Source organism: Patagioenas fasciata, chromosome 3 (genome assembly GCF_037038585.1).
Source record: "Patagioenas fasciata isolate bPatFas1 chromosome 3, bPatFas1.hap1, whole genome shotgun sequence".
Classification (NCBI taxonomy): Eukaryota; Metazoa; Chordata; class Aves; order Columbiformes; family Columbidae; genus Patagioenas; species Patagioenas fasciata.
The window spans coordinates 125,143,377-125,170,502 of NC_092522.1; the positions used below are offsets into that span (position 1 = coordinate 125,143,377).

The 27,126-nt window shown below is 51.9% G+C and overlaps 1 protein-coding gene across 7 annotated transcripts in view; it reads right to left on the minus strand.

The window, feature by feature from the left end:
* The window catches only part of OTOF (otoferlin), a 114,538-nt gene that overhangs the window by 29,907 nt on the left and 57,505 nt on the right, over positions 1-27,126 (minus strand). For 4 of the 7 annotated variants that reach the window (XM_071807220.1, XM_071807219.1, XM_071807218.1 and 1 more), the window contains exons 6-20: positions 20,938-21,011; positions 17,942-18,068; positions 17,589-17,643; positions 14,660-14,791; positions 14,136-14,198; positions 13,022-13,106; positions 11,395-11,554; positions 9,944-10,130; positions 8,875-9,061; positions 7,352-7,575; positions 6,173-6,281; positions 5,522-5,705; positions 2,836-2,956; positions 1,463-1,563; positions 438-528 (exon numbers count right to left, since the gene is read on the minus strand). In XM_071807220.1, coding sequence (XP_071663321.1) covers positions 438-528; positions 1,463-1,563; positions 2,836-2,956; positions 5,522-5,705; positions 6,173-6,281; positions 7,352-7,575; positions 8,875-9,061; positions 9,944-10,130; positions 11,395-11,554; positions 13,022-13,106; positions 14,136-14,198; positions 14,660-14,791; positions 17,589-17,643; positions 17,942-18,068; positions 20,938-21,011 — 1,900 coding nt within the window. Of the gene's footprint in view, positions 1-437; positions 529-1,462; positions 1,564-2,835; positions 2,957-5,521; positions 5,706-6,172; positions 6,282-7,351; positions 7,576-8,874; positions 9,062-9,943; positions 10,131-11,394; positions 11,555-13,021; positions 13,107-14,135; positions 14,199-14,659; positions 14,792-17,588; positions 17,644-17,941; positions 18,069-20,937; positions 21,012-21,400; positions 21,471-26,745; positions 26,776-27,126 lie in introns of those variants that run through there. The other 3 variants (XM_065833915.2, XM_071807222.1, XM_071807221.1) reach the window with 3 other exon arrangements.

Here is a 27,126-nt window from a genome sequence, read left to right on the forward strand (position 1 = left end):
TCCTCCCAAGGCAAAGCAGAGTGTGATGATGGGGAGGCAGCGGTGTGGACCCAAGTGCCACCTGGAACCTGTGCAAGACTTCTGCATGAAAGGGCTGTGGAGCATTGGAACAGGCTGCCCAGGGCAGTGCTGGAGTCACCATCCCTGGAGGGCTGGACAGACGGACATGAGGTTCTCAGGGACATGGGATGGTGGTGGACTTGGCAGTATGAGGTCAATGGTTGAACTCAATGATCTTCAGCGTCTTTTCCAACCAAAATGATTCTATGATGCTAAGACCCAAATGCTCTTGGGCTCCTCATTTCAGAAATAAACCCCAAACCATCAGTCCACAGAGACTGGAAGTCAGCTCGCCCAAGGACCAGTTTCCCCATTGCAGTGACAAGGTCCAGCCCCTGTCCATGAATCCTCCTCCCTGCCCAGCCAGATCCACTCACCAGCTCCCGCATGCAGGACTTGAGCCTCTCCCGGTCCAGCCTGGTGCGGGATGAATGGTGCTGGTCCTTGTCAGCCAATGTCACAAAGCGCCTGGTGGGAAAAGTCAGCAGCATGAGCCCCATGGTGGCCCATGGGCTCTCCCCAAGGAGCCTCTGCCGTCTGCATCTCTGCCATCAGAGGCAATGTCCCTGTTCCCTCCAGTCTGCAACGCAATCGTGCCCAAGTGGCCTGTTTGAACCCACAGCTGAGTGTCATGCGTGGGGAGCAGCTGCTGATCACGTACCAGCCTGTGGAGGCCACAACATCAAGATTTTCACCATTGCGTTGTGGTCTTTGGAGTGCAGGTGTGAGCACCATCTCTCCCATGCTCTGAGCCAGAAAGCAGCTGAAATGACATCCAGCTCTGGGCCCTCAGCACGAGACACACATGGAGCTGCTGGAGAGGGGCCAGGGGAGCCCCAGAAATGACCTGAGGCTGGAACAGCTCTGCTGGGGACAGGTGAGAGAGTTGGGGGGTTCAGCTGGAGAAGAGAAGCTCCAAGGAGACCTTAGTGCAGCCCTTCAGTGCTTAAAAGGGGCCAAGAAGAAAGATGAGGACAGACTTTAGAGCAGGGCCTGTTGTGACAGGACAAGGGGTGATGGTTTTAAACTAAAGGAGGGAGGTTCAGGCCAGACACGATGCAGAAATTGTTTGTGCTGAGGGTGGTGAGAGCCTGGCCCAGGTTGGGCAGAGAGGTGGTGGATGAAGCATCCCTGGAGACATCCCAGGCCAGGCTGGACGGGGCTCTGAGCAACCTGAGCTGGTGCAGATGTCCCTGCTCATGGCGGCAGGGGGACTGGGGGAGCTGGCAAGGTCCCTTCAACACAAACCATTCTATGAGTCTGTGATTCTATGTTGTGCCAATGTGATGAAATGCTTTCCCATCATCCAGAGGATAATGGCAAGGCGACCTCAAAACCTTGCCCATAGCCCCACAGAGTGCAGGGCTCTGCAATGTGGCCTCTTTGCCCATCTGTTACTTACAAGCACCCGCTGCTCAGCTCCTCCAGGACCCCTCGGAGCCGGCGCTCAGGATGCGGCTTCTCTGTCTTGATCATTTCCTGCACATCATTGAGACCTTCCTCCTGCAACAGCGATGGAGGGGTGCTGGGACAGAGCCCTGCAGTGAGGCAAGGCCCCCCTGAGGTCCAACCATGCATAGAATAGCCCTGTGGGGGCTGCCAGAGGGAAACATCTGCTGCTTCTCCAGACCTATCAGCCTCAGGACTCAGGTCTGGCACACAGGGCAAGGTGGCCACCAGCATCCTGGCTGGGAGCAGCACTGGTGTGGCCACCAGCATCCTGGCTGGGACCAGCACTGGTGTGGCCACCAGGCCCAGGGCAGTGACCATCCCTGTGCTGGGACTTGGGGAGGTCAAACCGCCAATCCTGGGGCAGTTCTGGGCCCCTCACGCCAAGAAAGGCCTTGAGGTGCTGGAGCGAGTGGAGAGAAGGGAACGGAGCTGGTGAGGGGCTGGAGCACAAGTGTGATGGGAGCGGCTGAGGGAGCTGGGGGGTTCAGCTGGAGAACAGGAGCTGAGGGGAGACCTTCTGATCTCTGAACTGCCTGAAAGGAGCTTGGAGCCAGGGGGGTCGGGCTCTGCTCCCCAGGAACAAGCGCCAGGAGCAGAGGAAACGGCCTCAAGTTGCCCAGGGGAGGTTGAGGTTGGATGTGGGGAACAATTTCTTCCCCAAAGGGCTGTGGGGCATTGGAACAGGCTGCCCAGGGCAGTGCTGGAGTCACCATCCCTGGAGGGCTGGACAGACGGACATGAGGTTCTCAGGACCTGGGGCAGTGCCAGGGGTGGCATAACGGCTGGACCCAATGATCTTGAGGGGCTTTTCCAACCAAAATGATTCCATGTTTCTATATTTGGCTGTGGGGAGTGGACTCTGGGTGATGGAAAAGTCTCCACCACTCCCCATGACACTTGCTGTCCAATGTCCACACTGCCTTGGCTGGACTTGCAGGGCTCTCCCTTTGCTCCTGCTGTCACCCCACCAACGTGGAGCTGTCACAAAAGCTCCTTGGGAACGAGCTGAGACTATAAAGGAGGATCTGCCACACAAGGGGTTCAGTCCCAAGAGTCCAGGGGGACAAAGCCTCCCTGCTCCTGCTCCCTGTGCTGGGGACGTCTGGGTCCGACCCCCAGAAAACTCATTAAGCTCTTAGGATTTGGACATTCAAATCATGGACCATTTAGCACTAGGAAACTTCCCCCGTTTTGGCTCAAGCTTGCTAGTGGCTCCTTGCACCGTTTGTCCCTGTTTTGTGACATGCTGCAGAGAGGCACAAGGACTCTGGATGTGCCTCATGCCAGGCCCATGCCCCATCCCATCTCCCAGCACGTACTGACCAGCTTGTCCGCAATCTTGTCCATGATGTTGGCGTTATACAATCTGCGGCGCTGGTCCTGCCACCAGCTCTTGATATAGATGCAGGGCTTCTTCTCAAAGTAGGGCAGGTGGAAGTAGTTCCTGCAAGAGGAGGCAGAAGACGTTCCATGGTGGCAACACTCATGTCCCACACAGCATTCCCCACAGGGGAATACAGGAGGCCAGGGATGGGAGAGGGGGCTGATGTGAATTGCACCCTGAAGACCAGAGGCCCCAGCTCTCCTAGCACCCCTCCCAACCCAGACCCAGGGTGGATGTATGCAGTGCCCAGGGATTGCGAATTTACCATCTCAGACCATCTCAGATCTCATGATCTCGCCCATAGCCCAGCAGAGAGGAAACATCCCCAGCGTGAGCAGGGACACGAGGGAAACCGAAGCCTGGTGGGCATCTCCTGTGTCCCCTGGCAGAGCTCTCTGCTCTTTGCAAAGGTGATAGGTTTTCATGTGCTGGTGGGATGAAGGGGTAACAGCCATGGGACACTTAAAGGGAGGATGAGGCTGAAGAACAGGTTCATGCTGCTTGGAACAGGCTGCCCAGGGCAGTGCTGGAGTCACCGTCCCTGGAGGGTTGAACAGATGGGATGAGGTTCTCAGGACATGGGGCAGGGACAGGGGTGGGTTAATGGTTGGACTCCATGGTCTTGAGCCATGGTCCAATTCTATGCTAAGATTCCAAAGCACTGCCTGTGAGCTGGGATCCACCCGCTGCAGATCCTGCTGCACCTGGGATCACCCTTAGTTAAAAGCAGCTTCAGCTCATCGTTCCGAAGCCACGAGGACACTTCCAGCCAGGAGGTGTCAGCAGAACCCCACACTGAGCATGAGGCTCCAGGCACCCAGGGGCCGGATACATCTGGGTGAACAGCAGGAGAGTCAGAAACACGCCGGTGCTTCTCATCTCCGCTGACATCCCCTTGAGTAGGAGCTGCTGAACAAGGGAGGGAACCTCAGGCACACACTTCTGTCTGGAGCACAAACACCCTCAATCCATTGCCCACTTGAATTAAGTCTGCCAGTTAACTCTACTAACATCTATCTACTCATATAATGCTTAAAATCCACTTGAAGTGTATCTCATCAGGTTCAATCCAATTAGCTTTCTTTAGTATTAGTCCTTTGTATTCAAATCCCGGCTGTGGTGGCAGCCCAGATATACCAAGACGTGTTGAGCTGATCCTGTCCAGTTTAGGGCTTTCTGATCCAGCTGCTTGGGGGGCAAAGCACCCACCAGAATAGCGAGCAGCTCTCTGGGTCCTGTCTGTGTTTTAGGGTGGGGGCTCTGTGCATGTCACAAAGCAATTTGTAAAGCAGATGAAAAAATATTATCAGAATTTTCCAGCTGGAGAGACTGAGGCAGAGAAAACAGAAGCAATTTGTCCACTGACCACCAGCCATGCACCAATAGATCCGGTGTAAAACCAGTTTCCCCAGTCCTGGCTCTGTTCAACACCAGTGTGGCTGTTGGTGACTGTAAGCAGTGGGGATGGACAGACTGACCGAAAGAGAGAGAGACACTGCAACTTAGGGAGCCCGAAAGGCCTTAAGTCTTGTACCCCAGTCTCCTGCCTAACACTTTCTCAAGACCTTTTTCCAGCAGTTTTTTGCATCCTTCCCTCCATGGGTGTCTGTGACCTTGTCTGGCTTTCAGATCCAAAGTGACGAAGAAATTGCACCTCATCTCAGCACAAATTACCTTCCCTGCTGAAAGCTGTTTTATCTCTAGATGGACTTTGCCTCTCTCCGCATGGTGCCCATAAGATCTTTATCTGTCAAGCAGCTGGAGAGAGCACAGAGGTAAAGCCCAGACCTCATCTTCCTGATGATGAAGTAGCCTCAAGTTGCACCAGGGGAGGCTGAGGTTGGATGTGGGGAACAATTTCTTCCCCAAAGGGCTGTGGGGCATTGGAACAGGCTGCCCAGGGCAGTGCTGGAGTCACCATCCCTGGAGGGTTGGACAGACGGACATGAGGTTCTCTGGACATGGGGCAGTGCCAGGGGTGGGTTATGGTAGGACTCTATGATCTTGAGGGTCTCTTCCAACCAAAATGATTGTATGTGCAGGACTGGGTTGTGCCACCAAGGCTGGCAGTGATCCTAAGGACCTGTTTGTAGACTGGTTCCCTAAATGTATCAAACTTGTATGTATGGGAGTGAGCCTGTGTTTTTTTTTAGTGCCCAACAATGATTTTTTTAATTCACTGATTATCTCCATCCCTATTTGCCACAGGAGAAGAACGCTAAAGGAATCAGATAGCCTTGAGTTTTGGGTGCACATCTGGCCAGGTGGATGAAGGATGATGTCTTTCGTAGGGTAGCTCAGGAGGTGAACTCAGCCCTTGTTGGACATCACAGAACCCGCAGGAGTGCTCAGTACTGTGGGGGTTCAGGTGGCAGACTGTAGGATCTGAGGCGAGGTATCTACACATGGTATCTAATCCCCCTTTACAGGGCATAGAGATCTGGTCCCCACTGCTGCTCCTACATCTGTTTTGGCCGAATGACTCCAGGCCCCGTGATGGCTCCGACTTCACCACTGGCTTCACCTCAGCTTGGACACCCAGTGCATGTGAGAACCAGACCACGTCTGAATCGAGAGCCACGGCTCTGCCCAGTGTCGCTTCGGTGGCCAGAGGGATACACGTACCTGTCTGTGACCAGGGGCTTCACGGGTTGAGATGAGGAAACGGAGACCAGTTCTCCATCCTCATCACCTTCATCCTCACTTGAGTTCTGGAGCAGCTCAGACTCCTCCTCGTCCCCATCCCCTCCGTCTTTCTTCCTCCGCAGGACAGATTTGCTCATGCCATCGAGCTGGTTCCCATAGTTACCTCAAGGAAAGAGAAGAAGGAATAAAGTCACAGTTATAACTCCAATTGGGCTCAACCTCTTGGCTCTAATTCAGGTTGGGGAGAAGTTTTCTCTGCAGGAACCATGTGGGATAGTTGAGTTCAACTCTCTGCAACCATGCCCAGGAACCACAAATTAGTGATGGGTGTTTGTCCTCTGCTAATGTCCCCTCTTGAGCTACTGGGAACACACCCCCATCCTTTGGTGCTCAGCCCCAGGAGGCACAAAGCCAGGGTGGATGAGGGAGCAGCTCCACCGGCCACAGCACGAACACAACAGATGATTTAGGGCCTCACGCAGCGTGTACCAGCCAAGTAGCCACCACCTTCTCCCTCAGCTGAGAGCCCTGCATGTGTTCGCATGGGAAATGGGGAATAAACCCAGCTCTCATACCCTGAATCCCCTGCCAAATATGCTTCCAAACCACCCTCCCCAAAACACAACCAACCTATCGTGACCTCGAAGTTGATGGGTTTGTCACCAATCTTCCTGTCGATCATGGTAGCTTCCAGGAAGGCTCCAAAGAGAAAGAACTCCTCCATCTTCCCGGTGCAGTTCTGCGGGAGGAATCCCGGGGAGCAGGTTGGGGTTGGCCAGAGGGACCGGCACATCACCTGGCACCTCTGAGCACCCTCCTGGGCTTTTTGAAGGTGAGAAGTCACTGCTCAAGCTTTCAGGAGGACCACGAGGGTTTTCTCTGCCTGAGCCATCTCTGGGTTCCTTGCAAAAAGGGCTTAATTAAATATTTTAGCCTAACTTTTAAATGTGTTGAGCTCAGTCATCCCTTGCATGCGAGGGACTGTCCGAGGGACATTCAGGAGTATAAGCCTGAGTTCATTCACCAGTTGAACTAATCAAACCTCACCAAACCATCTGCTTGGATACTCGGGATGGCTTTATTTCTGGGTTTCTTCTGCCCAGGGAAGCGGTAGAGTCACCATCCCTGAAGGGGTTTAAAATACTTTATAGATGAGGCTTTTAGGGACATGGTTTAATGCTAGAATTAAGTTATGGTTGATCATCTTAATGGTCTCTTCCAACCAAAATGATTCTATGAATTAAGGTGATTTACTTCTGAAGAAGGGTGCACTGCCATCAGATTTCCCCATTTCAGCCTCACACCCGTGGCTCATATGGACTGACTTGTGTGGGCAGCCTCAGGTAGGACAAGCCTGGATGGGCCTGTTGATGGGGAGCACTGGCAACAGCCTTGTGGACTCTGCACATCAGGACTAAAGCTGTGGGGCTTCCTCTGCTAGGACACAGCCACTCAGTTCCCCTGGCCACTTCCACCCACCAGGATTGGTTGGGAAATGAATTGGATTCTTGGCTTCTGTTTGAAACCCATCCTCAGGATAGGAGAGAGCGGGCATTAGGAGATGGCTCTCTGTCCTTTGTAACTCCCAGCTGGAGAAACATCTCAACGTTTAGGGTCCTCCCTCACTTGGATATTCCTTCCTAAGAGAGGTGAGCATTCGAACCACCATAAAATCTGAAATCCTTGCAAAACTTGCTTTCACCGTGCTGAGGACAACACTAAATGAAACCCTCAGTTTGTGAGACCAAAGATAATTAACCAAGAGACCTGAGACCCAAGACTGAAAGCTGTGGGGTCAGGGTGACTTACATCGGCCACTGACGTGGCCTGCTCGACTTGCACCTCGGTGGAGCTGTTGATCTCTGGGTTGGTGGTGTCCAGGATCTCCACAGCAAGACTCATCAGAAGCCGGGCCCGGAAGGAGACGCCTTCGCCCAGCCCCTCGTTCAGCTCTTGGTGCTCGTCCATCAGGGTGTAGTTGCGAGTGGAGCCGTACATGTTCACCCACGCGGGGCCAAAGGTGGGCAGGAAACCTGCAGGAGATCAGACGTGCATATAGGGAAGGGCATGTGCAAGGAGGAGGGCACTTCTTTGCCCCAGGGTACAAACTCGCTGTCCTGGTTTTGTTAAAAAACAAGCTTCTCTTGTAGTGAATTTTGCCTGTCAGCTAAAGCCTTCATATTAGCTGCATTTTCCTGGAGAACCAGACACATGTTTTGGTAAACCTAGCAATGGAATGCAAACTTATTGATAAGTATGGATGGACATCTCGCGAGAGGGGCAACGAGAAACCGGTGACCAAGAGACTGACCAACGGTGTATAACATCCCATTCACGTGAATACTTCATATGAAAGTGGGAGATCACGAGGATCTTGTCCCTTTTTCCTTTTCCCTTCTGCTTATGGCCGACATTAGGAGAGGACCTTGCTGGTTGTCCCTGCGAACTGAGGCCAGGGACAGACTGAATCCAACTCTGGTTGGCTACAGAGTCTAATCCAGGACTTTGGGTGCTGGCTCTGCAGTTGCTGAGACTTACAAGATTGGTTTTGTATATTTTGTATTATTTTCTCTATTCTTATCAGTAGCATTAGTAAAACATCTTTAATTTTTCCAACTCTCTTCTCTCTGTCCTTCTTTACTCCCGATCGCCTGTCCTGAGTAGGAAGGAGGGAGAGGGAGGGGAAAAAGGTGGAAGTGGGGGGGAGAGGAGGTTAACAATACATCTTCCAGAGTTTGATTGTCACCCCACAATCTTAACCCTCGACACTCGCTCATAGGTAAGCATCACTTTCCTGAGCTGTGTAAGGTGATGCAGGTGTGAATACACACACGTGCATGGAAATACGTGTGCAATCATACATGGAGACAGTTTCACAGTGATGGGGAAATGCAGCCCACCAGCCCAAAGCTGGAGGTGAGTCTCCCATTGAGTGAGTCTCCCAATGTGAGAGTCAAGAATAAAGAACCTCCCGTTAGTCCCTTTTCTAGAACCATCTTCGGTTTCACATTGGTCCTGCCTATGTTTGCTGGTGTGTTTGTGTGCGTGTGAACAGGAGAACCTGTCAGATATTCGTCTGTTCATGGCAATGAACATTTTGGAAGGATAAATTGTTCTTAGGTGTCTTTCTTTCAGGTGTTGGACTGGAGGCTTGTGATGGGGCTTGGTTTGCAAAGAGAGCATGTCCAGTGACCTGTGTGCAGCTGGGCACCAAGGAGCAGTGATCTCCAGGTGTGAGGAAGGAGCCCGGGCTATTCTGCTAGCTCTCTGCCAGAGGGATGTCTCTCTGCCACGAGGAAGGTGGCTCAGCCTGCCTCCCACTTTTGCTTTACCTTTGTCTCCTTCGTTAGAGATCTTCCGCAAGTCAATGAAATGGGTACCAATGGCCACATCATTGACTTTGTCCGAGTCTCGGATCTGGATCTTGATCCGCTTGCACAACGGGGGGAACATTTCTGTGAAGACGATTTGCTCGTTCCAGAGAGGCTCGTAGCTGCTTTTTTGTATGGACGTCTTCCCCTGCGAGTGGGAGGAGAGAGATGTTCGACATGGCTTTGAGCTCCCAAGCCACCCCTCACAACCTGAACCTGCTAATGAACACTGAAACATGAATTCCACCTTGTGACCCTCCTCTACCAAATACTAAGCTCCTTTCTTCAACTGGAAGAGTGCTGCAAACCCATAATTGTCTGCACAAAAGAGGGGACATGCAGCAAACAAGGTGGCTTTGCTGTGCATCTCAGCATCTACGTGCCAGACAACTGAGGTCATAGAATCACTGAATAGTTTGGATTGGAAGGGACCTTCAAAGGTCATCCAGACTCTTCAGTGGTGCCCGATGACAGATTGAGGGGCAACGGGCACAGACTGAAGCACAGGAGGCTCCATGTGAACATGAGCAGAAACTTCCTTGCTGGGAGGTGCCAGAGCCTGGCCCAGGCTGCCCAGAGCGGGTGTGGAGTCTCCTTCTCTGAGACATTCAAACCCGCCTGGACCCACCTGTGTGATCTGCTCTGGTGACCCTGCGGGATCTGCTCTGGTGACCCTGTGTGAGCAGGGGTGTTGGATGGGATGTTCTCCAGAGGTCCCTTCAACCCCAACCAAGCTGGGATTCTATGACCTAATCCAACCCCCTGCCATGAGCAGGGACATCTTCAGCATCTCAGGTTGCTCAGAGCCCCGTCCAGCCTGGCCTGGGATGTCTCCAGGGATGGTTCATCCACCACGTCTCTGACCAACCTGGGTCAGGCTCTCACCACCCTCACTGTCAAAAATTTCTTCTTTAAATCTATTCTGACTCTCTGAATCATATTCTGAACCATCTCTGGCCACCTGTACAACAGCTGGTCCCACTCATGGTACCTCCCAGGGTCACCCTGGTCCCGCACACAACTCGCTCACCTTCTGCCCGGCAAAGACCACCTGCACGTAGGGATCTACCAAGTCCTTGTTCTCCCCAATGAGAGCCTTCTTCACGTTGGCCATGATGCTGGTGTTCATACGGGGCAGCCCCTCCGCTCGGTAGATCTTGATGTAGAAACGAGCCCACTGCCTCTCCGGAGGGACCCCGTCCGGGAGGAGAAGGTTCCTGCAACAGCAACAGACAGAGCTGCAAAGAGCTGCTGGGGCTGGCAGGATTGTCAGGAGTGATTTACCAAAAAGGGAGAAGCTGCCCCACTTTCGGTGGTTCTGTGGACGTAGAAAGATGATCATTTCTGCAGTTGTATGATTTATTGTTGTTCTGTTTCTGCCCATTGTGTTTTGGGGTGGGGAGCGGTGTTTCCATAAGCAAAGTCTTAGAGGAGTCCCTTGAGATGCCCCTGGGACAAAGCACATCCCACTAAAGGGATATCATTATTATTGCCAGTGGAGTCTGGGGAACAATTAAACTCGGCCTAATTTAGGCATCTAAAGCAGATTAGATGAACAAGATGTTAGAAGAGCCTTTTATCTTTATCAGGGTACAAGAGCAGCTCCACCAAATTGGTTTTCTTGGAATATCTGGCTTTTGTCTTCTAGGGGAAGAAACAAGAGCCACGGGAGTTGCTGTGAACAGAACAATTTCTAGAGGAACTGCTGGAGTTGTCAGTGAAAAAGTGGGATAATATCACCACTACAGCGTGGAACACTGACCCAAAATAGCTCAGGTGCTGCCTCGAGCCCACCGGTCCCCAGGAAGAAACGCACGGGTGTTTTGCTTCTAGTCTGGGTTTCTGACTGTGTGCAGAGAGGCCGGAGGTAGCGCGGTTGTACTTAGAGATATTTAATTAGTCTGAAGCCTTTGGAGGTTGGAACTGAGTTTTAAACTCTCCTGATTTTTCCTCCACAGATTTTTAGATGCTCTGGGGAGCCGAAGAACCCTGCTCACCCCCACAGCCCGAGGAACCTCATCCTGACAGCCCAGCTCCATCCTGGCGGCGGGTGATGAGACCTGACTCCATCCCATCCCATCCCATCCCATCCCATCCCATCCCATCCCATCCCATCCCATCCCATCCCATCCCATCCCATCCCATCCCATCCCCAACAGGAGCATTAAGAAAACACGGGGGACATCAGGCTGGTTGTCATCAGGCTGGTGTTGGTCTAGAGAGCTCAACAACCAGCAGGTCTGACCCAGTAGAAATGACTGGTCCATGCTGAGATGACCCGAATTTGCACCAGTGATCTGCTGCCAGTTCAGCAACCTCTCTGGTCCCTCTGGTTTCATCACAGATGGTAAGTATGGCTACCAGAAGGGCTACCAGCCCCATCCAGGAGGGATGTTGCCCTCATTACTCAATCGACAGTGAGGAGACATGGAAAGTCATTCCCAAGCAAGGCTGTGTGAGGTTCCCTCTGCAGACCCTTACCCTTCAATATCATCCTCCTCTGTCTCGTTGGCTTTGTGCGGTGTCTTGATGTTGTCCCCTTTCCCTACCACAGCAATGTCACACTTCAGGTAACCTTTGAGCCCGGCGGTGAGGTCCTCAGGGTCGGAAAGGATGGCCCATTTGTGGTAGAACTGGTGCTCTGGAAGCCAAGGGACAGGACAATCACTTATCAGAATGAGACACAGCAATTATCGTGAGGACTGGAAATGTCCTTCCACTCGAGTTTGGGGACCTGCACGTATGTGTAAGAGACACATATTTAGGTGTGAGGAACTCAGACAGAAACCTCTGAAAAATTCATTAGGAGGATGTGTCTCATGTTGAAGATAAGAAGCAGTGAGATGAACTGCCTGAAGGGCGGTGGAGTCTCCATCACTGCAAGTCACCACCTCCGGAGATATTTACCATCCCTGGAGGTGTTTAAAAGATGTGTAGATGTGGCACTTAGGGACATGGTTTAGTGATGTTCTGCATCCAGCTCTGGATCCTCAGCACAGGACACACATGGAGCTGCTGGAGAGGGGCCAGAGGAGCCCCAGGAATGACCCGAGGCTGGAACAGCTTTGCTGGGAGGACAGGTGAGAGAGCTGGGGTGTTCAGCTGGAGAAGAGAAGCTCTGGGGAGACCTGAGTGTGGCCTTTCTGAACTTAAAAGGGGCTGGTAAGAAAGATGGGGACAGAGTTTTGGGCAGGGCCTGTTGTGATAGGACAAGGAGTGATGGTTTTAAACTAAAGGAGGGAGATTCAGGCCGGACATGATGCAGAAATTGTTTGTGCTGAGGGTGGTGAGAGCCTGGCCCAGGTTGGGCAGAGAGGTGGTGGATGAACCATCCCTGGAGACATCCCAGGCCAGGCTGGACAGGGCTCTGAGCAACCTGAGCTGGTGAAAATGTCCCTGCTCATGGCAGGGGGACTGGGGGAGCTGGGAAGGTCCCTTCAACCCAAACCATCCTGTGATCCTAATGTCTTGGTAAAGTGAGGTTAATGGTTGGACTTGATGATCTTAAAGGTCTTTTCCAACCAAAATGATTCTATGATTTTAAGTTGTTAAGGCCTTACGTGCCTTTTGGATGGTGTTAGAAAGGCTTCATCCTCCTGTGGAGCAGGGAACCAGAGTAGTCACTCCCTTAAGGTCCCTCCAGCATCATCTGCTGAGCATCCCTGAAGTGCAAACTCTGGAGCCTTTATTTACATCTTAACTCTTGGGGTTATGTATGGGGGCAGAGCACAGCACCGGGTGTGACACGGGAGCAAGGGAAACAAGAATCACCATTATTTTGGAGGTGTCTTGGCTGAAGGGGGTTGTGTGTTCAGCTCCAGCGTGGTGCCAGCTGTTCTGTTTGTCATCAGTGAGCAACACATCAGCAGCCCAACCAACCTCACCCTTTGACTGGACATTTGATTTTAGGATGGGACACACAACCTTCTCCAGAATGCTCTTTCCTGATTGCAGGGTAGCCCAGGTGACCGACTTACTAAAGTTACTAAAACCACTAAAATTATGTCAGATAAGCATCACCCAAGGACCTGCCCGGCTGCCTTGCAAGGACATTCATTCAATGGTGCAGGTGGGCACACAGAATTGGTTGCAAACAGCGTTTACGTACCAGGTTGGGTATAAACGGTTCCAACGTCCATCTTGAAGGAACCCACCAAAGTGCCGCTGCGCAAGAGGTTTTTTGAGTGGATCACCTGGAAATTGAGAGAGGAAAACAGGTCAGATTTGGGTTTTTTTCCATGCCCTGGGAGCTCTTTCCAGGGTGTTCAGTGTCAGATGGGAAAGGAGCTGATGCATTTTCCTTGGTCTGTGCAGGACCTTGGTTTGTGTAAGGACACTAAGAGGTACAGTGGGGCTGGCAGCTCTTGCTTAGCAGTATTACAAGCAAATGTAGACTTGGACTGAATAGAAAAATAATACAAACAAATTAATCTTTGAAACAAGATTAAGTTTTCCAGCCACTGTGGCAACAGCCACTGGGACATTCACCTGAAGGAAGGGTAGTTAGGATGCTTGAAATCTATGGTCTAATGCCCTTTGTGGGAGAAATTGTACAGCTGGTCTGTGCGTGGGAGAGATATGGATACTCCTCATTAGTGTGGTTTGGTCAGTTAATCTGCAAATCTTGATCCTCGCCCTCCTCTGTGGCCATGGGAAGGGCTGCAGGCCCTGCTTTGCTCTCCACATCTGCAGGTGCCACCCCAGGAGATCCTCTGTCAGGCTTGGGAAGGTCTGGCTTATCCCCAGCCTAAACACATCCCGAGACAGGCTGAGTTCTGCCTGGCTCTGGAATACCAGAGATCAGCCATGGAGAGAGATGGTGAACACAGGAGTAGAGCTGCATGGACCCAGACATGAAGGTCAGTGATGGAAAGAGGGACCAGGATCTGCATAAGAGGCGATGCTTGTAGGACACAACATCTGGGCTGCTGTTGAGTCTCACATCAAGGAACTTTAAGCCGTCCCCAGTGCATATGCAAAATGGGCTGGTTTCTTGCAAAGCCCCATGGTAAGTACAGGTGAAACACTGCCCCAGGTTGGGTAGAGAGGTGGTGGCTGAACCATCCCTGGAGACATCCCAGGCCAGGCTGGACGGGGCTCTGAGCACCCTGAGCTGGTGAAGATGTCCCTGCTCATGACAGGGGGCACTGGGGGAGCTTTAACTGCGGGACCCAAACCACCCTGTGACTTTACAAAAAGACAACACAACCACGCTCACTTACCGACAGCTTGATGATCTTGTCGAACATGACATCTGGGGGGACGTGGAAATCGAAGACGAAGTACTGAAAGGGAAAGAACAGTCGTGAAGGCAGGAGAGCCGGAGTGGGCTCCTTCGGGGTTGAAAGACAACATTGCAGTGCACGCTCCAGCTGGAGGAGCTGTGAGTGCCCAGGGGAGCATCCTGGAGCACACGGCACAGCAGGGACGGATCCACATGAACCCCAACATCAACAACCTCTGCAGTCTGAGGAGTGAGAAAGCAGCACTAACTTCTTGGGAAAACTGAGAATTTAGCACAGATCAAACGAGTGCACTTTTTACCATTTTGCAAAATAGCAGAGGGCAAAGGCCTCATTTCTCCATCTGTGTGGTCTGAGATTTCATTGTGTTCCAACAAGTGGTGACAGAAGAAAAAAATCATTAAAAAAAACCCCAAGTGACAAGAAATTACATTTAATGGATCAACGGCAGTGTAGACCCTGAGGAGCGGGTAACTGTGAGCATCACCGCGGGACAGACCCACCTCATTGTAGTACGGGCAATTGGTCGATTCCTTCATGGACGTGTACTTCTTTTCTTCTCCGACCTCCACGCACACCACAGGGTCCATGTTGAGCCCGACCAGCTGCCGGGCCTCGATGATGGTGATGCTGACCTGGGGAGAGGGATTTGCGCACCTTCACCCCGAGAGCAGCGCCAGGCGCTGCCTGCACCCCTGGCTCTCCAGCTCCTGGTGTTTGAGGCTTTTTCAGCACAATGGTGGCAGCTTCAGGCTCCACTGGTCACACCAGAGACACCGGGATGCTCGGACAAGCCTGAGCAAGATGCAACGTGGTGTGGGATGCAGGAGACCCCAGGCATCCCTGGTGCTTCTGCTAGAAAGCACATCATAGGCCCCTTTCAGCTGAAATATTATTCTATTCTATTATTCTATTCTATTCTATTCTATTCTATTCTATTCTATTCTATTCTATTCTATTCTATTCTATTCTATTCTATTCCATTCCATTCCATTCCATTCCATTCCATTCCGTGCTACGCTATTCCATTCTACTCTATTCCATTCCATTGCATTCGGTGCTATGCTATTCCATTCTATTCCATTCCATTCTATTCCATTCCGTGCTATTCCATTCCATTCCATTCCACTCCATTCCACTCCACTCCATTCCATTCTTTGCTATTTACAGAGCATTCTGCACCATTTCATGGTTTGAAGCTCCTATTTGCATCCATACGCACATCCCATTTTATTTAAATTCCTGTATGTGGCCTATGAAAACTCACCTACTTTCGAAAGAGCATGGGCAATTCATCCAGATGCAACATTCGTATGTATTTATGACACAGAAGCTTGGCATTCACAATTCAATCCATCTTGCGACATTAAATTTGTAGTAGGGATTTAGATCCTATCTAAACTCCTTCATTGCAATATTAAATTCCTATTAGGAATTCCCGCTTGGATTACACCAACAGTTCTTAATGTAACTAAAATCTATAAGGTGTAATTTCATGTAGGTACCAAATATTTTCAATTCCCAGCAGCTGTTTTTCCAGAGTCGTCTCTTTAAAATCTACCCCAGCTGGTGGTGGGACTGGTAACCTCCAGGTTTCAAAGCACAGTGAACTGGGGTATCCTTTAAAACTCTTGTTTTAAATAACAGGAGCTCTCAGTCCTGGCTGCCTTGAAGCCCAACAGATGAGTTAATTTACACACGTCTTCTCCAGCTATCATTCATTATTTTTGTAACTTGAACTCAGCTTTATCTTAAATCACATCTTAATGGAAAAGAGAACCCATCTCAGGCTTATTCCTCACGTACAGCACAGAATCACAGAATCATTTTGGTTGGAAAAGCCCCTCCAGATCATGGAGTCCAAACATTACCCACCCCTGGCACTGCCCCATGTCCTGAGAACCTCATGTCTGTCTGTCCAACCCTCCAGGGATGGTGACTCCAGCACTGCCCTGGGCAGCCTGTTCAATGCCCCACAGCCCTTTGTGGGGAGAAAGTTTTGGTAAAGAGCATGGAAACACCCCAATTAACTTCTGGGCACATTTGTCTGCACTGAGACCTCTCCTCTGCGCCTCCTCAGCCCCTGGAGGTGACTTTGCTGGGCACCACCTTTGTTAACACTTTGTCCCTCCCGTCCCCTCTGCTGCCACAGAGCCAGGCAGTGTCTTTAGGTTTCCCAGGGATGGAAGATCAAGTACTTTCCTTTGATTCTTCCCCAAAGGGCTGTGGGGCATTGGAACAGGCTGCCCAGGGCAGTGCTGGAGTCACCATCCCTGGAGGGTTGGACAGACGGACATGAGGTTCTCAGGACATGGGGCAGGGACAGGGGTGAGTTATGGTTGGACTCAATGATCTTGAGGGTCTCTTCCAACCAAAACGATTCTATGATTCTCAGATGTCCCCCAAGAGCCAATTGCCAAAGGAGAGCAGACGTGTGGAGATCAGCCAGGCACGTACATCGCTCGTGAACCAGCCTAGCGCTGCACATCCTGTCATACTCCAGAAATCAGCCACTCCATCAACACCGGCCTCGGGATCCTCCTCTTTGCAGTGGCCAAATAACTGGACCTTGTGTTCCTTCTGCCCCTTGGTTGTCATTTGTTCTGCGTCTTCCCCCTCCTCGATGTTCTCCTTCCTGAACCAAGCAGACTCCTCCCCTGCAAGCCTCACAATTTGGTCTGTACTGGATACTGCAAACGTTCTGCAATAAATCTCTAACAAAAAATATCATTATTTGCATTGTTCCGAGATATCCCCAGGAACATTTTGCTGTGCTGAGATGAGGACATAAAGCTCGATCTCTGCTGAACCAGCACGACTTGTCGAAAATGAGAAAAGGAGCCAATTTATGAAATGCTGGCACCGACTGGTAAGAGAGAAAGGAGCAGCATGGAGCATCTGAGCCTTGGGAAACTAAATGTGCAGTTCTTCTGACTCGATATAAAGGGGCAAGAATGAAGCATCGCTGACATGTTGAAGATGTCCCTGTTCATGGCAGGGATTGGACTGGATGAGCTTTGAAGGTCCCTTCCAAACCAAACTGTTCTGTGACTCAATGATTGTATGAGCAGCCCTGTACCAGCCTGAGGAAAGCCAATGAGCAACCTACTGGCAGCCAGGGCTCACCCGCCTTGAATGCTGAACAGCATCCCAACAGCTCTTGGGAGGCAAGAGAAATGCCTTGGAGACAGCCTGGCTCAACCGCAGGTTCATCTGTGCCTTCTGGGCTTCACACCACGGAGAGCAAAAACAGTTCATTGCTCAATCTCAAACTTGTTGCTCCATCATTTAAATGCCAGCTCTCAGGAAGTCGAGCTTTGTAAATACAGCGCCTTAAAACCCAGTGTGAATGTGTTCCCTGCAAAACGGTCCCCCCGCCCATGGATTTTGAGCCCCGTGAGCTGAAGTTGGGGCCACCACGTTGTCACCTACCTGGTAATCCATTGGCCTCCCAGCACTTGGCTCCATCTTGATGTCAGGCTTGGACCTTTGGAAGGGCAGAAGAAACCCCCAGTCAAACCAGAGATCTGGGGCGGAGCATTTGCAAGGTCACCCCTTGAAGCTCCTGCCCTCTTTGAGCCTGAGGAACATAAACCCTGAGGGCTCCAAAATACTGAACATCAGTGCTTTTTGCAGTACGTCAGGTATTTCCAAAAAGGCACCTCTTGCACGGGGCAATGTGATTTCCAACATACCCCATGTCGGGGGACACACAGTTATGGGGTCAGGGTTAGGAGAAGGTGCCCTCACCTCCTGGCTTGCACAAGGTCACATCTGGAGCTCACCTCTTATTGGAGACATTGGTGGTGACAGCGGTGACCGAGGCCAAGGAGATGGTGTCTGGTTCCAGTCTGCCTCCCAGCCTCATGGCTTTTCGGTCCAGGTCTTCTGCTTCCAAAACAGCGGGTTCGTCTGCACAAAGGAGACAAAAGGAACGTCTCTTATGGTTTCCACTCGGTGAATAATTAAAGGCGAAGAGAAAGGTAACCAATATGTCCTATCAACCTCACCTGATAATACAAAGAACAATGGTCACCAGGTCAGGTCACAGGCAACCTGGTCTAAAAAGGGATTAAAAGAAGAGTTTTGCTTCATGGGACACATTATTCCTCAGGGCAGCGTGCCTGGATACGGCTTTGTGAACGCAGAAACAAAATGGAAAATAACACCCCAGACGTCAAGGAGTGAAAGAGCATTTGAGCAAGTGCAGCTCTAACTACCAGAGGAACGGTTGCAAAGACAACCGACCACCTAGGCCTGAAAAACACAAGACAAAGGGGTCATTTCCAAAATGCAAAATTGCTACAGGAAGTGTTGAGACCTCAGATCCCAGCAGCACTGAGACACAGCTGAGCTGCCCTTCCATCTGTGTTTCTCCCAGAAGAAGTTGCTGAGATGCTGCCGTTCCCATGTGCGCGTCACGCAAAGCAGCAATGGTTTTGTTCTGCTGGGTCACTGGTTTGCTCTGCTGGCACAGCAGGGTAGCACCAAATCCATTCATGTGGCACAGATGTGGCTCCTGGGAAACACATTCCTCGTCTCTTCACTAACCTGGGGAAGCTCATAGCGTGCTGCAGGGGACTGATGTGCTCCAGGAGACCAGAAACCAGGTTTTTCACCATAGTCTGGCCTGGTTTTCTGAGAGAACATGGGCTTCAGCTGAGGCGAGGGAGACCTAGGCTGGGTTTTAGGAAAAGCTTTCCATCAGGCTGGAGATACCCAGGGCTGCAGGCTGGGTGGGGAAAGGGTGTCCTTGACTCAACTGGGAGTTTTGGGGATTGAGCCAGAGCCAAACCAGCCAGGAAGGACCCGCTCAGCCCCTCCCAGCTGGGTTTTTGGGGATTCAGTGTGTCTGTCTGAGCTGGCGGGACCAGCAGCCTGCACGGGAGGGCAGACCATGGCACAAAGAAGATGGTGGCTTGGCCAACAGGTGGAGGGTCAACACATCCACCGCAGCCCATCTCCAGCTGCCAGAACAAGGGTAGGAATCACAGAAGGATTTTGATTGGGAAAGACCCTCAAGATCATGGAGTCTGTTACCCCATCCCTGTCCCTGCCCCATGTCCTGAGAACCTCATGTCCGTCTGTCCAGCCCTCCAGGGATGGTGACTCCAGCACTGCCCTGGGCAGCCTGTTCCAATGCCCCACAGCCCTTTGGGGAAGAAATTGTTCCCAGATCCAACCTCAGCCTCCCCTGGTGCAACTTGAGGCCGTTTCCTCTGCTCCTGGCGCTTGTTCCTGGGGGGCAGAGCCTGACCCCCCTGGTTCCAAGCTCCTTTCAGGCAGTTCAGAGATCAGAAGGTCTCCCCTCAGCTCCTGTTCTCCAACTGAACCCCCCAGGTCCCTCAGCCGCTCCGATCACACTTGTGCTCCAGCCCCACACCAGCTCCGTTCCCTTCTCTCCACTCGCTCCAGCACCTCAAGGCCTTTCTTGGCGTGAGGGGCCCAGAACTGCCCCAGGATTGGCGGTTTGGCCTCCCCAGCTCCCAGCACAAGGATGCTCAGCTGTCAGTGCCTCTACCCACACCAGCGTCCCAAGCCAAATTCCCCTTTTCCCATCCTCAAACCTGGCTTGAAAACAGTGCAGATTCACCCAGAGACACCACCTAAAGCAATGCTTTGTCCTCCCCTACAAACATCCATTCCCCCATTTCTTTGCTGTTGAAACTCAATCTTTTGTTCCGAATGGAAACAACAGCAAATTTCCGATCACTGACCCTTTTATGCGTTTCCAGAACGGCGTCTGGTTTCAGCGCGGTGCGGGCGCAGGGACACGCAGCCCCACCATGGCCGAGTCCTTCCTCCCACTGAGCTGCTGCACCGCATGCCCAGCGAGGGCAAGTGCTGAGTCCCGCTTTGCATCGTCACATTTGCAAATCTTCCCTCGAAATAAGCCAGGAGCTGCCTGTGTGACTCCCCTCTTTTGCCAAAGTCACACGAGGCGCATGATATCCAGCCCGGCCTTCAAATGGAGACTCTCTCCATCGGTTTCTATTTCCCATTTCCCTGTGGAGCCCCAGCTCTCCTGCCCAGCTCCCAGTGCTTCCCGCCTAATCCCCGAATCACAGCAGCAATAAGAGAAAGGGTGATGGTTTAAACTAAAGGAGGGAGATTCAGGCTGGACATGATGCAGAAATTGTTTGTGCTGAGGGTGAGAGCCTGGCCCAGGTTGGCCAGAGAGGTTTGGACCCGGGACGTGCCAGGGTTTCTCCAGTGCTGGAGAGCCCAGACGAGGGGTGTTGGGGTAGGCAGGAAACCTGCAAGTGGAGGAATCCCAGCCCTGATTCTTAAATCTCAAACTGAGATCATCTGCTCTGGATTCTGTCCTGAACAACTCAGCTAAATCAGGGGACCTGCAGCAGAATTCATTTCTGAGCCCCTTTCTGAAGCCAATAAGAAAGATGGGGACAGACTTTTGAGCAGGGCCTGTTGTGATAGGACAAGGGGTGATGGTTTTAAACTAAAGGAGGGAGATTCAGGCCGGACATGATGCAGAAATTGTTTGTGCTGAGGGTGGTGAGAGCCTGGCCCAGGTTGGGCAGAGAGGTGGTGGATGAACCATCCCTGGAGACATCCCAGGCCAGGCTGGACGGGGCTCTGAGCAACCTGAGCTGGTGAAGGTGTCCCTGCTCATGGCAGTGGGGACTGGGGAAGCTTTAACGGACCCTTCAACCCAAACCATCCTGTGACTCTGTATCGTTCCTGTGCTTCCCTGGGATGTTCTGGGCAGCCAGAATGCAGGACCAGGGCAGGGAACAACGTCCTCCCAAGAACATCATACCTTGTTTCCGATGGTCATCCTTTGACGGACGCGTCTTGCCGAGCTTCATGGCTGAAAAAACTCCTTTCCCAGCTCTGGAAGAAGAAAAAGCCCAACCATTAATTACTGTTTTAGTGTTGTTCTCTGGGACTTGGGGGTGGGATCAGGAGGAACCTTTTCACAGCTCAAAAGAGAGGAAATATCAGCGGAAAGATGAAGCAGAGGCTGCTGCAAAGATCCCCAGCGCAGGGACAAAATCGCAGCCACGGGGAGACCAGGGTCCCGGCTTTATTCTCAGGGAATGCCCCAACTTGGGATTAAATACAGGGCTGGAGAACAACGTCAGCAGCCAACAAACTTCCCCCAGCCTGTGCCTCTGCTGCGAACAGCCATCCCATCTCTCCTGACCCATTTGTGCAATTGCTCCCCAGCTACCTAAAACCATTGACTAAAAATGAAAGCACCCAACCGCTTCCCCCACCACCTTGCTGTGAAAAATCAATAAGCTCTTTGGCTCGACCAGCAGCAAGCCTGTGCACATCCTATGGTCTTTCTGCAGTCCATTGCAGAAACAGTTTTCCCCTTCCAGCACAGTAAAACAACACGATTTTTCCAGTTCCAGTGTGGTAAATACCAGTATCAGGTCAGCTTTAGCTCCCCGCCTGCAATCTAGGCTGGGATCAAATGCACTCAAGGCAGTTTGGGCTTGATCGGCTGATAAAATAAATTTGCGAATGGTTTGCTGGTTGCTTTCTAAAAATATCCATCATTTCACGGTAAGTTTAAGCAGTTTAAATTCTAGCTCCAAATGCTGCAGAAATCAGCCTGTGCAACCACGAGAGTTTCAATAGTATGGGCTCCTGAGTTACTTGGTGTTTGTTACATCCATAATATATAGAACTAAAGCATTCAGTAAAGGACAGGATTCCTGCACTGCAAATGGGATTGCTCTCCAGTGCAGCTCCAGCAAACGGGGGGAGGTTGTTAAAGGCAATAAGAAGGAGGCTATTCCCTGTCATTTGGAGGTTACGTCCATGCTGCAGGAGGTGGGAGGTCCTGTTACCCCAGGGAAAGCTGTGGAGTCTGCACATAATATGGATTTTTAGCCTGAAGACCGAGCTGAAAACCTCAGTAGCAAAAAACCTCCGTAGTATATAAAGCTTCACAGTATCTAAGATTCCATAGTATCTAAAACTCCGTAGTATCTGTAAAACTGAAACCAGCGTGAAGCACAAGCCAGGGCGTGCAAAGGCAATGGGCTGTGACTGTCCCCAGAGCACAGGGCGGGAACCTAATGGGGGGGCAACTTCTAATGGGAAAATTCCCATAACCTGCAGGTTTTGCTGTTTGCAGAAACACAACTGGGATGCGCTGATCGTGAGCCAAGCGAAGGCGCCAGAACTTCGGATCCCTCAGCTCTGAGCACACCTGCCTGGGGCCAATGGATGAAGTTGCACATTATTATTATTATTATTATTATTATTATTATTATTATTATTGTTGTTATTGTTATTGTTATTATTATATTTTTTGCAAAGCCGATAAATCCCGGCATTGCAGCCAGCCTGATGCTTTGGTTCTCTTAAGTAATAACTGGGAGTTTGCAGGCTGACAATGGAGCCAGAGTAAGAAAATTAAGGAGAATAGGAGAATAACGGGTTCACCAAGGGAGGAGGAATTCAACCGGGGCATGAAGCTAGCATAAGGTATAGAAACTATTTATAGGTGAGGTTTAATTGGGACTAAGCGATGTCTGGGTCTCCGGGTAGCTGTGATTAATTCACGGGATCCTCGGTGAAAGGGCAGTTTCTCAATGGATAGGGGAAGGAAAGACAAGGGCCGGATTTCCAGACCTCTAAACCTGCTATGGGGAGAGTAACCCTTTTAAGCTGTTTGCAAACTCATTTTTTAATGAGTAAATGCTGTAATAACAGCTCAGGCTGTGAAACTCGGCTCCTAGCCCACAGTCCAGCTCTGAGTTCCCTTCCAGGAGCTGTGGGAAACCCAGCAGACACAGCCCCTCCACAAAAAGAAACACAGCTCCAGGGGCAGTTTCATCGCATTCCCTTCTTCACAATTAATTTCTTAAAATTGGAGGAAAAAAATAATCCCAGCAGCCCCAGAGCCAGCAATTTACTGACAGGCGGTTGGGGATTAAATCGCTGTATCTGTCCCAGGAATTTCTGAGGTTCTTTGGGAAGTCAAACAAAGCAGAAGAGCAACCGGTGCTGAGCCAGTGGGACCCTGCGGGGAAGATACTGCCTGTGCTGGCCCTCAAGCAGTTCCCAAAATAACAAGGGCCCTGTTATTATCCTGAGGATGCGTTGGGTCTGGGTTAGCACAGCAAGTGATGCCCCCAGCATGAAACAGTGAAGCTGCTTTGGGGCCATGTTGAACAAGACCGGGATTAAGCACTTGGTCCAAGCAACACACACAGGGACCCATCGCAGCAGCACCAGTCCCACCCAGTTCCTTCCAGAGGGATGTGCGTGGGAGCTGTGTCACCCCTGTCCCCTCCCGCAGCTCAGTGTGCTGTGGGGACATCGGCTGCAGGAGCCTCTCGCGTGTCCCCAAAGGCAGATTTACTGCAGAAGAGGCCCCGGCAATGGGACGCAACCCCACAGCCTCTGACACATCCCTGAGACGAGCTGTAGTTTGGAAAGCAGAGTCTCTCGGTGGCGTAAAACCGAGTGTTGTCCCCATGCCATGTGTCCCTGATGCTCTTCCCAAGCCCAGTTACAACACCTGGTACCCCCTCCTTCCTTCAGTTCTGCCCTTATTGGTGTGACTGCAGAGGGAGACAAATACCCAGGAAACAATGGAGTGTGGAGGTCAGTGAGGAAAAACATAAAAATAAAAATAAAGAACAAAAATAAAGAACAAAAATAAAGAACAAAAATAAAGAACAAAAATAAAGAACAAAAATAAAGAACAAAAATAAAGAACAACAGCAGATTTTGGTAGCATACTTGGTAAATGCTGAAGAGAAGGGAAGAAGCAAACACAGGCTGAGGAATGAGCAGTTGCAGATGCTTCAGACACAGATGCCCAGTGACCCACCCGCTACCCCCAGATCCTTCCCAAGCCCCACTGTCACGTTTTCCAAGCCAGGTGAGCACCGATGCACCCCGTACAACCCTCCTTCCCATCCTTGGGGTGGTACCTTCACCCGCCGGCCATCCAGGACCTGGCTTCCCCAGGAGCAGATGCTGGAAGAGCTGAGCCGAGGCAGGAGAGCGGCCAATGGTGGGTCTAGGATGGGGGGACCATCCCGGTGGGGACCGAGCAGGGACGGGGACCCCGGCCAAAGCCCCTCTCCAGGCACAGCGGGGTCTTTGCAGCATTAAACAAAGGTGGTGCCCACCCCTGCGCTGCTCCCGCCAGGCACCCCACGGCGCGGATGGGGAGACAGAGCCAGTGGAGAGTTGACACCGGCCCCACATGAATTTTACATGAGGACTCGCGAACCTGAGATGCCAACACAGGCTGCGGCAGCACCGAGAGCCACCCCTTTGCCAAAGCCTGGTTTCCCAAAGAACTGAGATGATGGTTGAGAGAGGTTCTCCTGCCCCTCTGCTCTGCCCTGGGGAGACCACACCTGGAATCTTGTGTCCAGTTGTGGCCCCTCAGCTCCAGAAGGACAGGGAACTGCTGCAGAGAGTCCAGCGCAGCCACCAAGATGCTGAAGGGAGTGGAGCATCTCCCGTGTGAGGAAAGGCTGAGGGAGCTGGGGCTCTGGAGCTGGAGAAGAGGAGACTGAGGGGGGACTCATTCCTGGGGATCAATATGGAAAGGGGCAGTGTCAGGAGGATGGAGCCAGACTCTTCTGGGTGACAAGCAGTGACAGGACAAGGGGCAATGGGTGCAAACTGGAACACAGGAGGTTCCACTGAAAGAGGAGAAGCAACTTGTTGGGGGTGAGGGTGTCAGAGCCTGGCCCAGGCTGCCCAGGGAGGCTGTGGAGTCTCCTTCTCTGCAGACATTCAAACCCGCCTGGACCCCTTCCTGTGGAACCTCAGCTGGGTGTTCCTGCTCCATGGGGGGATTGCACTGGATGAGCTTTCCAGGGCCCTTCCAGTCCCTACATTCTGGGATTCTGTGATCTGCTCCCCTCCAAAATGCTGCAAGGTGCTGGCCCCGTGCAAACCAGTTTGGCAGCAGGGGCCTGAAGACATCACCTGTGTTCCCAAAATAGGGACAGGCCACCAAGCAAGCTCAAACCTGTCTTAGACACCACAGCATCCACCCAGCCTCACATAGTGCTCCCCACTTGGACCTTCTGGTGTCTAAGACAGGACTGAGCAGATTAATTATCTGCAGTTGATGGTGAAGCACATCTGTGTTTAGTTCATGGCTCCCAGAAGGAATTGGCTTTGTCCTTTAGGGTACCCCCATGTGGTTCTCCAGGAGGGGAACACGGATGGACAGACATATTTTGAGACCTGGCCCAGGAGGTGGAAGCAGTCTCCCTCCTGGCCAGCTCCTAGTTAAAGATACGGTTGCAGGTTATTGGTTAATTATTCATGGTAAAGAGAACATTTTAATCATTGCTGTTTACTGGGGAGCAGGGAACAGGTTTCCACGGCTCATTTCCTCACAGGAATTATTCCCATCAGGTGGGTGCTGCCTCCATCGCCTCTGTGCTAACAAGACTTCCAGTTCTGCCACCCGTACCGGGGACAGACCCCATGGGTCACCCTGCACACAAACGCACAGACCAGTCTGGCTCTTCCCCTTCCCACTCAGCCAAACTGGGGGGAACCAGCAAGGACCAGGCTGCTGGGTGCAGGGACATCCCTCCCCATCTTGACCCTGCTCTCTCCTCACTGATGGCTTGAAGACATTTAGAATCATCAAATCACAGAAGAGTTGGGGTTGGAGGGCCCTTCCCAGCTCCCCCAGTCCCCCCTGCCATGACAGGGACATCTGCACCAGCTCAGGTTGCTCAGAGCCCCGTCCAGCCTGGCCTGGGATGTCTCCAGGGATGGTTCATCCACCACCTCTCTGCCCAACCTGGGCCAGGCTCTCACCACCCTCAGCACAAACAATTTCTGCATCATGTCTGGCCTGAATCTCCCTCCTTTAGTTTAGACCATCACCCCTTGTCCTATCGCAACAGGCCCTGCTCAAAAAATCTGTCCCCATTTTTCTCCTTTCTCCGCTTCATTATTTCCTCCTCTCTTTACACCATTAATTAGGAGGGTCCATCAGTCAGATACCGCCATAAACTGGTCCTTCGGCTGCAATGCAATAAACACAAGCCAAAAAAGACCTCACGGATTGGGAATTGTCCCCTGGGCAGTGGGGCATTACCCTGTGCTCGCAGGAGACTGGAGCTTAACTTTGAGCAGCTCTGCTAAGCCAGAGAGCCGGAGGACGCTGCTGTTGGGAGAGAGCTCAGGCACAACCTGGGGCTAAAAGGAAGGCAAGAGCTGAAGAAACTTGTCTACATGGATGATGTGGCAGCAGGAGCTGTAAAGCTGGTGCTAAGTCCTATTTGCTCGGCCCTGAGCTGAGGACCCAGAGCCGCTCCTGCCCCGTGACACATCCTGCCAGGAGCCAGGCTTCTCTCAGGACCTCACTGCTCCTTTCCAGTTGTACCAGGGACTGGCCCAAGCCCCTCTTTAACATTTGGCTTTTGCTGTAGATAAATATTCTCTGCAGGTGCCGAGGTCTCAGGCCACACATCCAAGAAAGCCAAGCTCCTCCAGGGCTGATAGGCTCAGCTTTAGAGAAAGGGAGGGCACACCAGGTACCAGATCAGATGCAACACAAGCAAGGAAAGCTGGAAATAAGGAGGAGGAGAAGCAGCAAGGAGAGCAAACCTACTTGTGCTCCTTCGTCTTCTCTTTGCCTTTGCTGGTGCCGGTGGCCACGCGTCAAGGGAACAAAAGGCAAAGAAGCTTCAGTGCACACCAAGTGTTTCAAATCAGACCCTCAAATCCAAAGCTGCTCTTCCCTTTGCAGCTTCTCTGCTCCTCACCAGAGCTCCAAGTGCCCCATCCCCAGGCTGTGCTCATGGCATCTCCCCTCAGCGGGGCTGACCCCAAACAGCCCTGTCCTGCCCACAGCTGTGATTTGGGTGGGTAACACCTCTGTGGGACCCTCTGGAGGTGATGGGTGACCCCTGGGTGCAGGTCTGGGGCCAGGAAAGAAGCTGCGCAGGCGCACGAGTGAGAGGATACGGGCACAGATCAGGGGTGCTCCTGG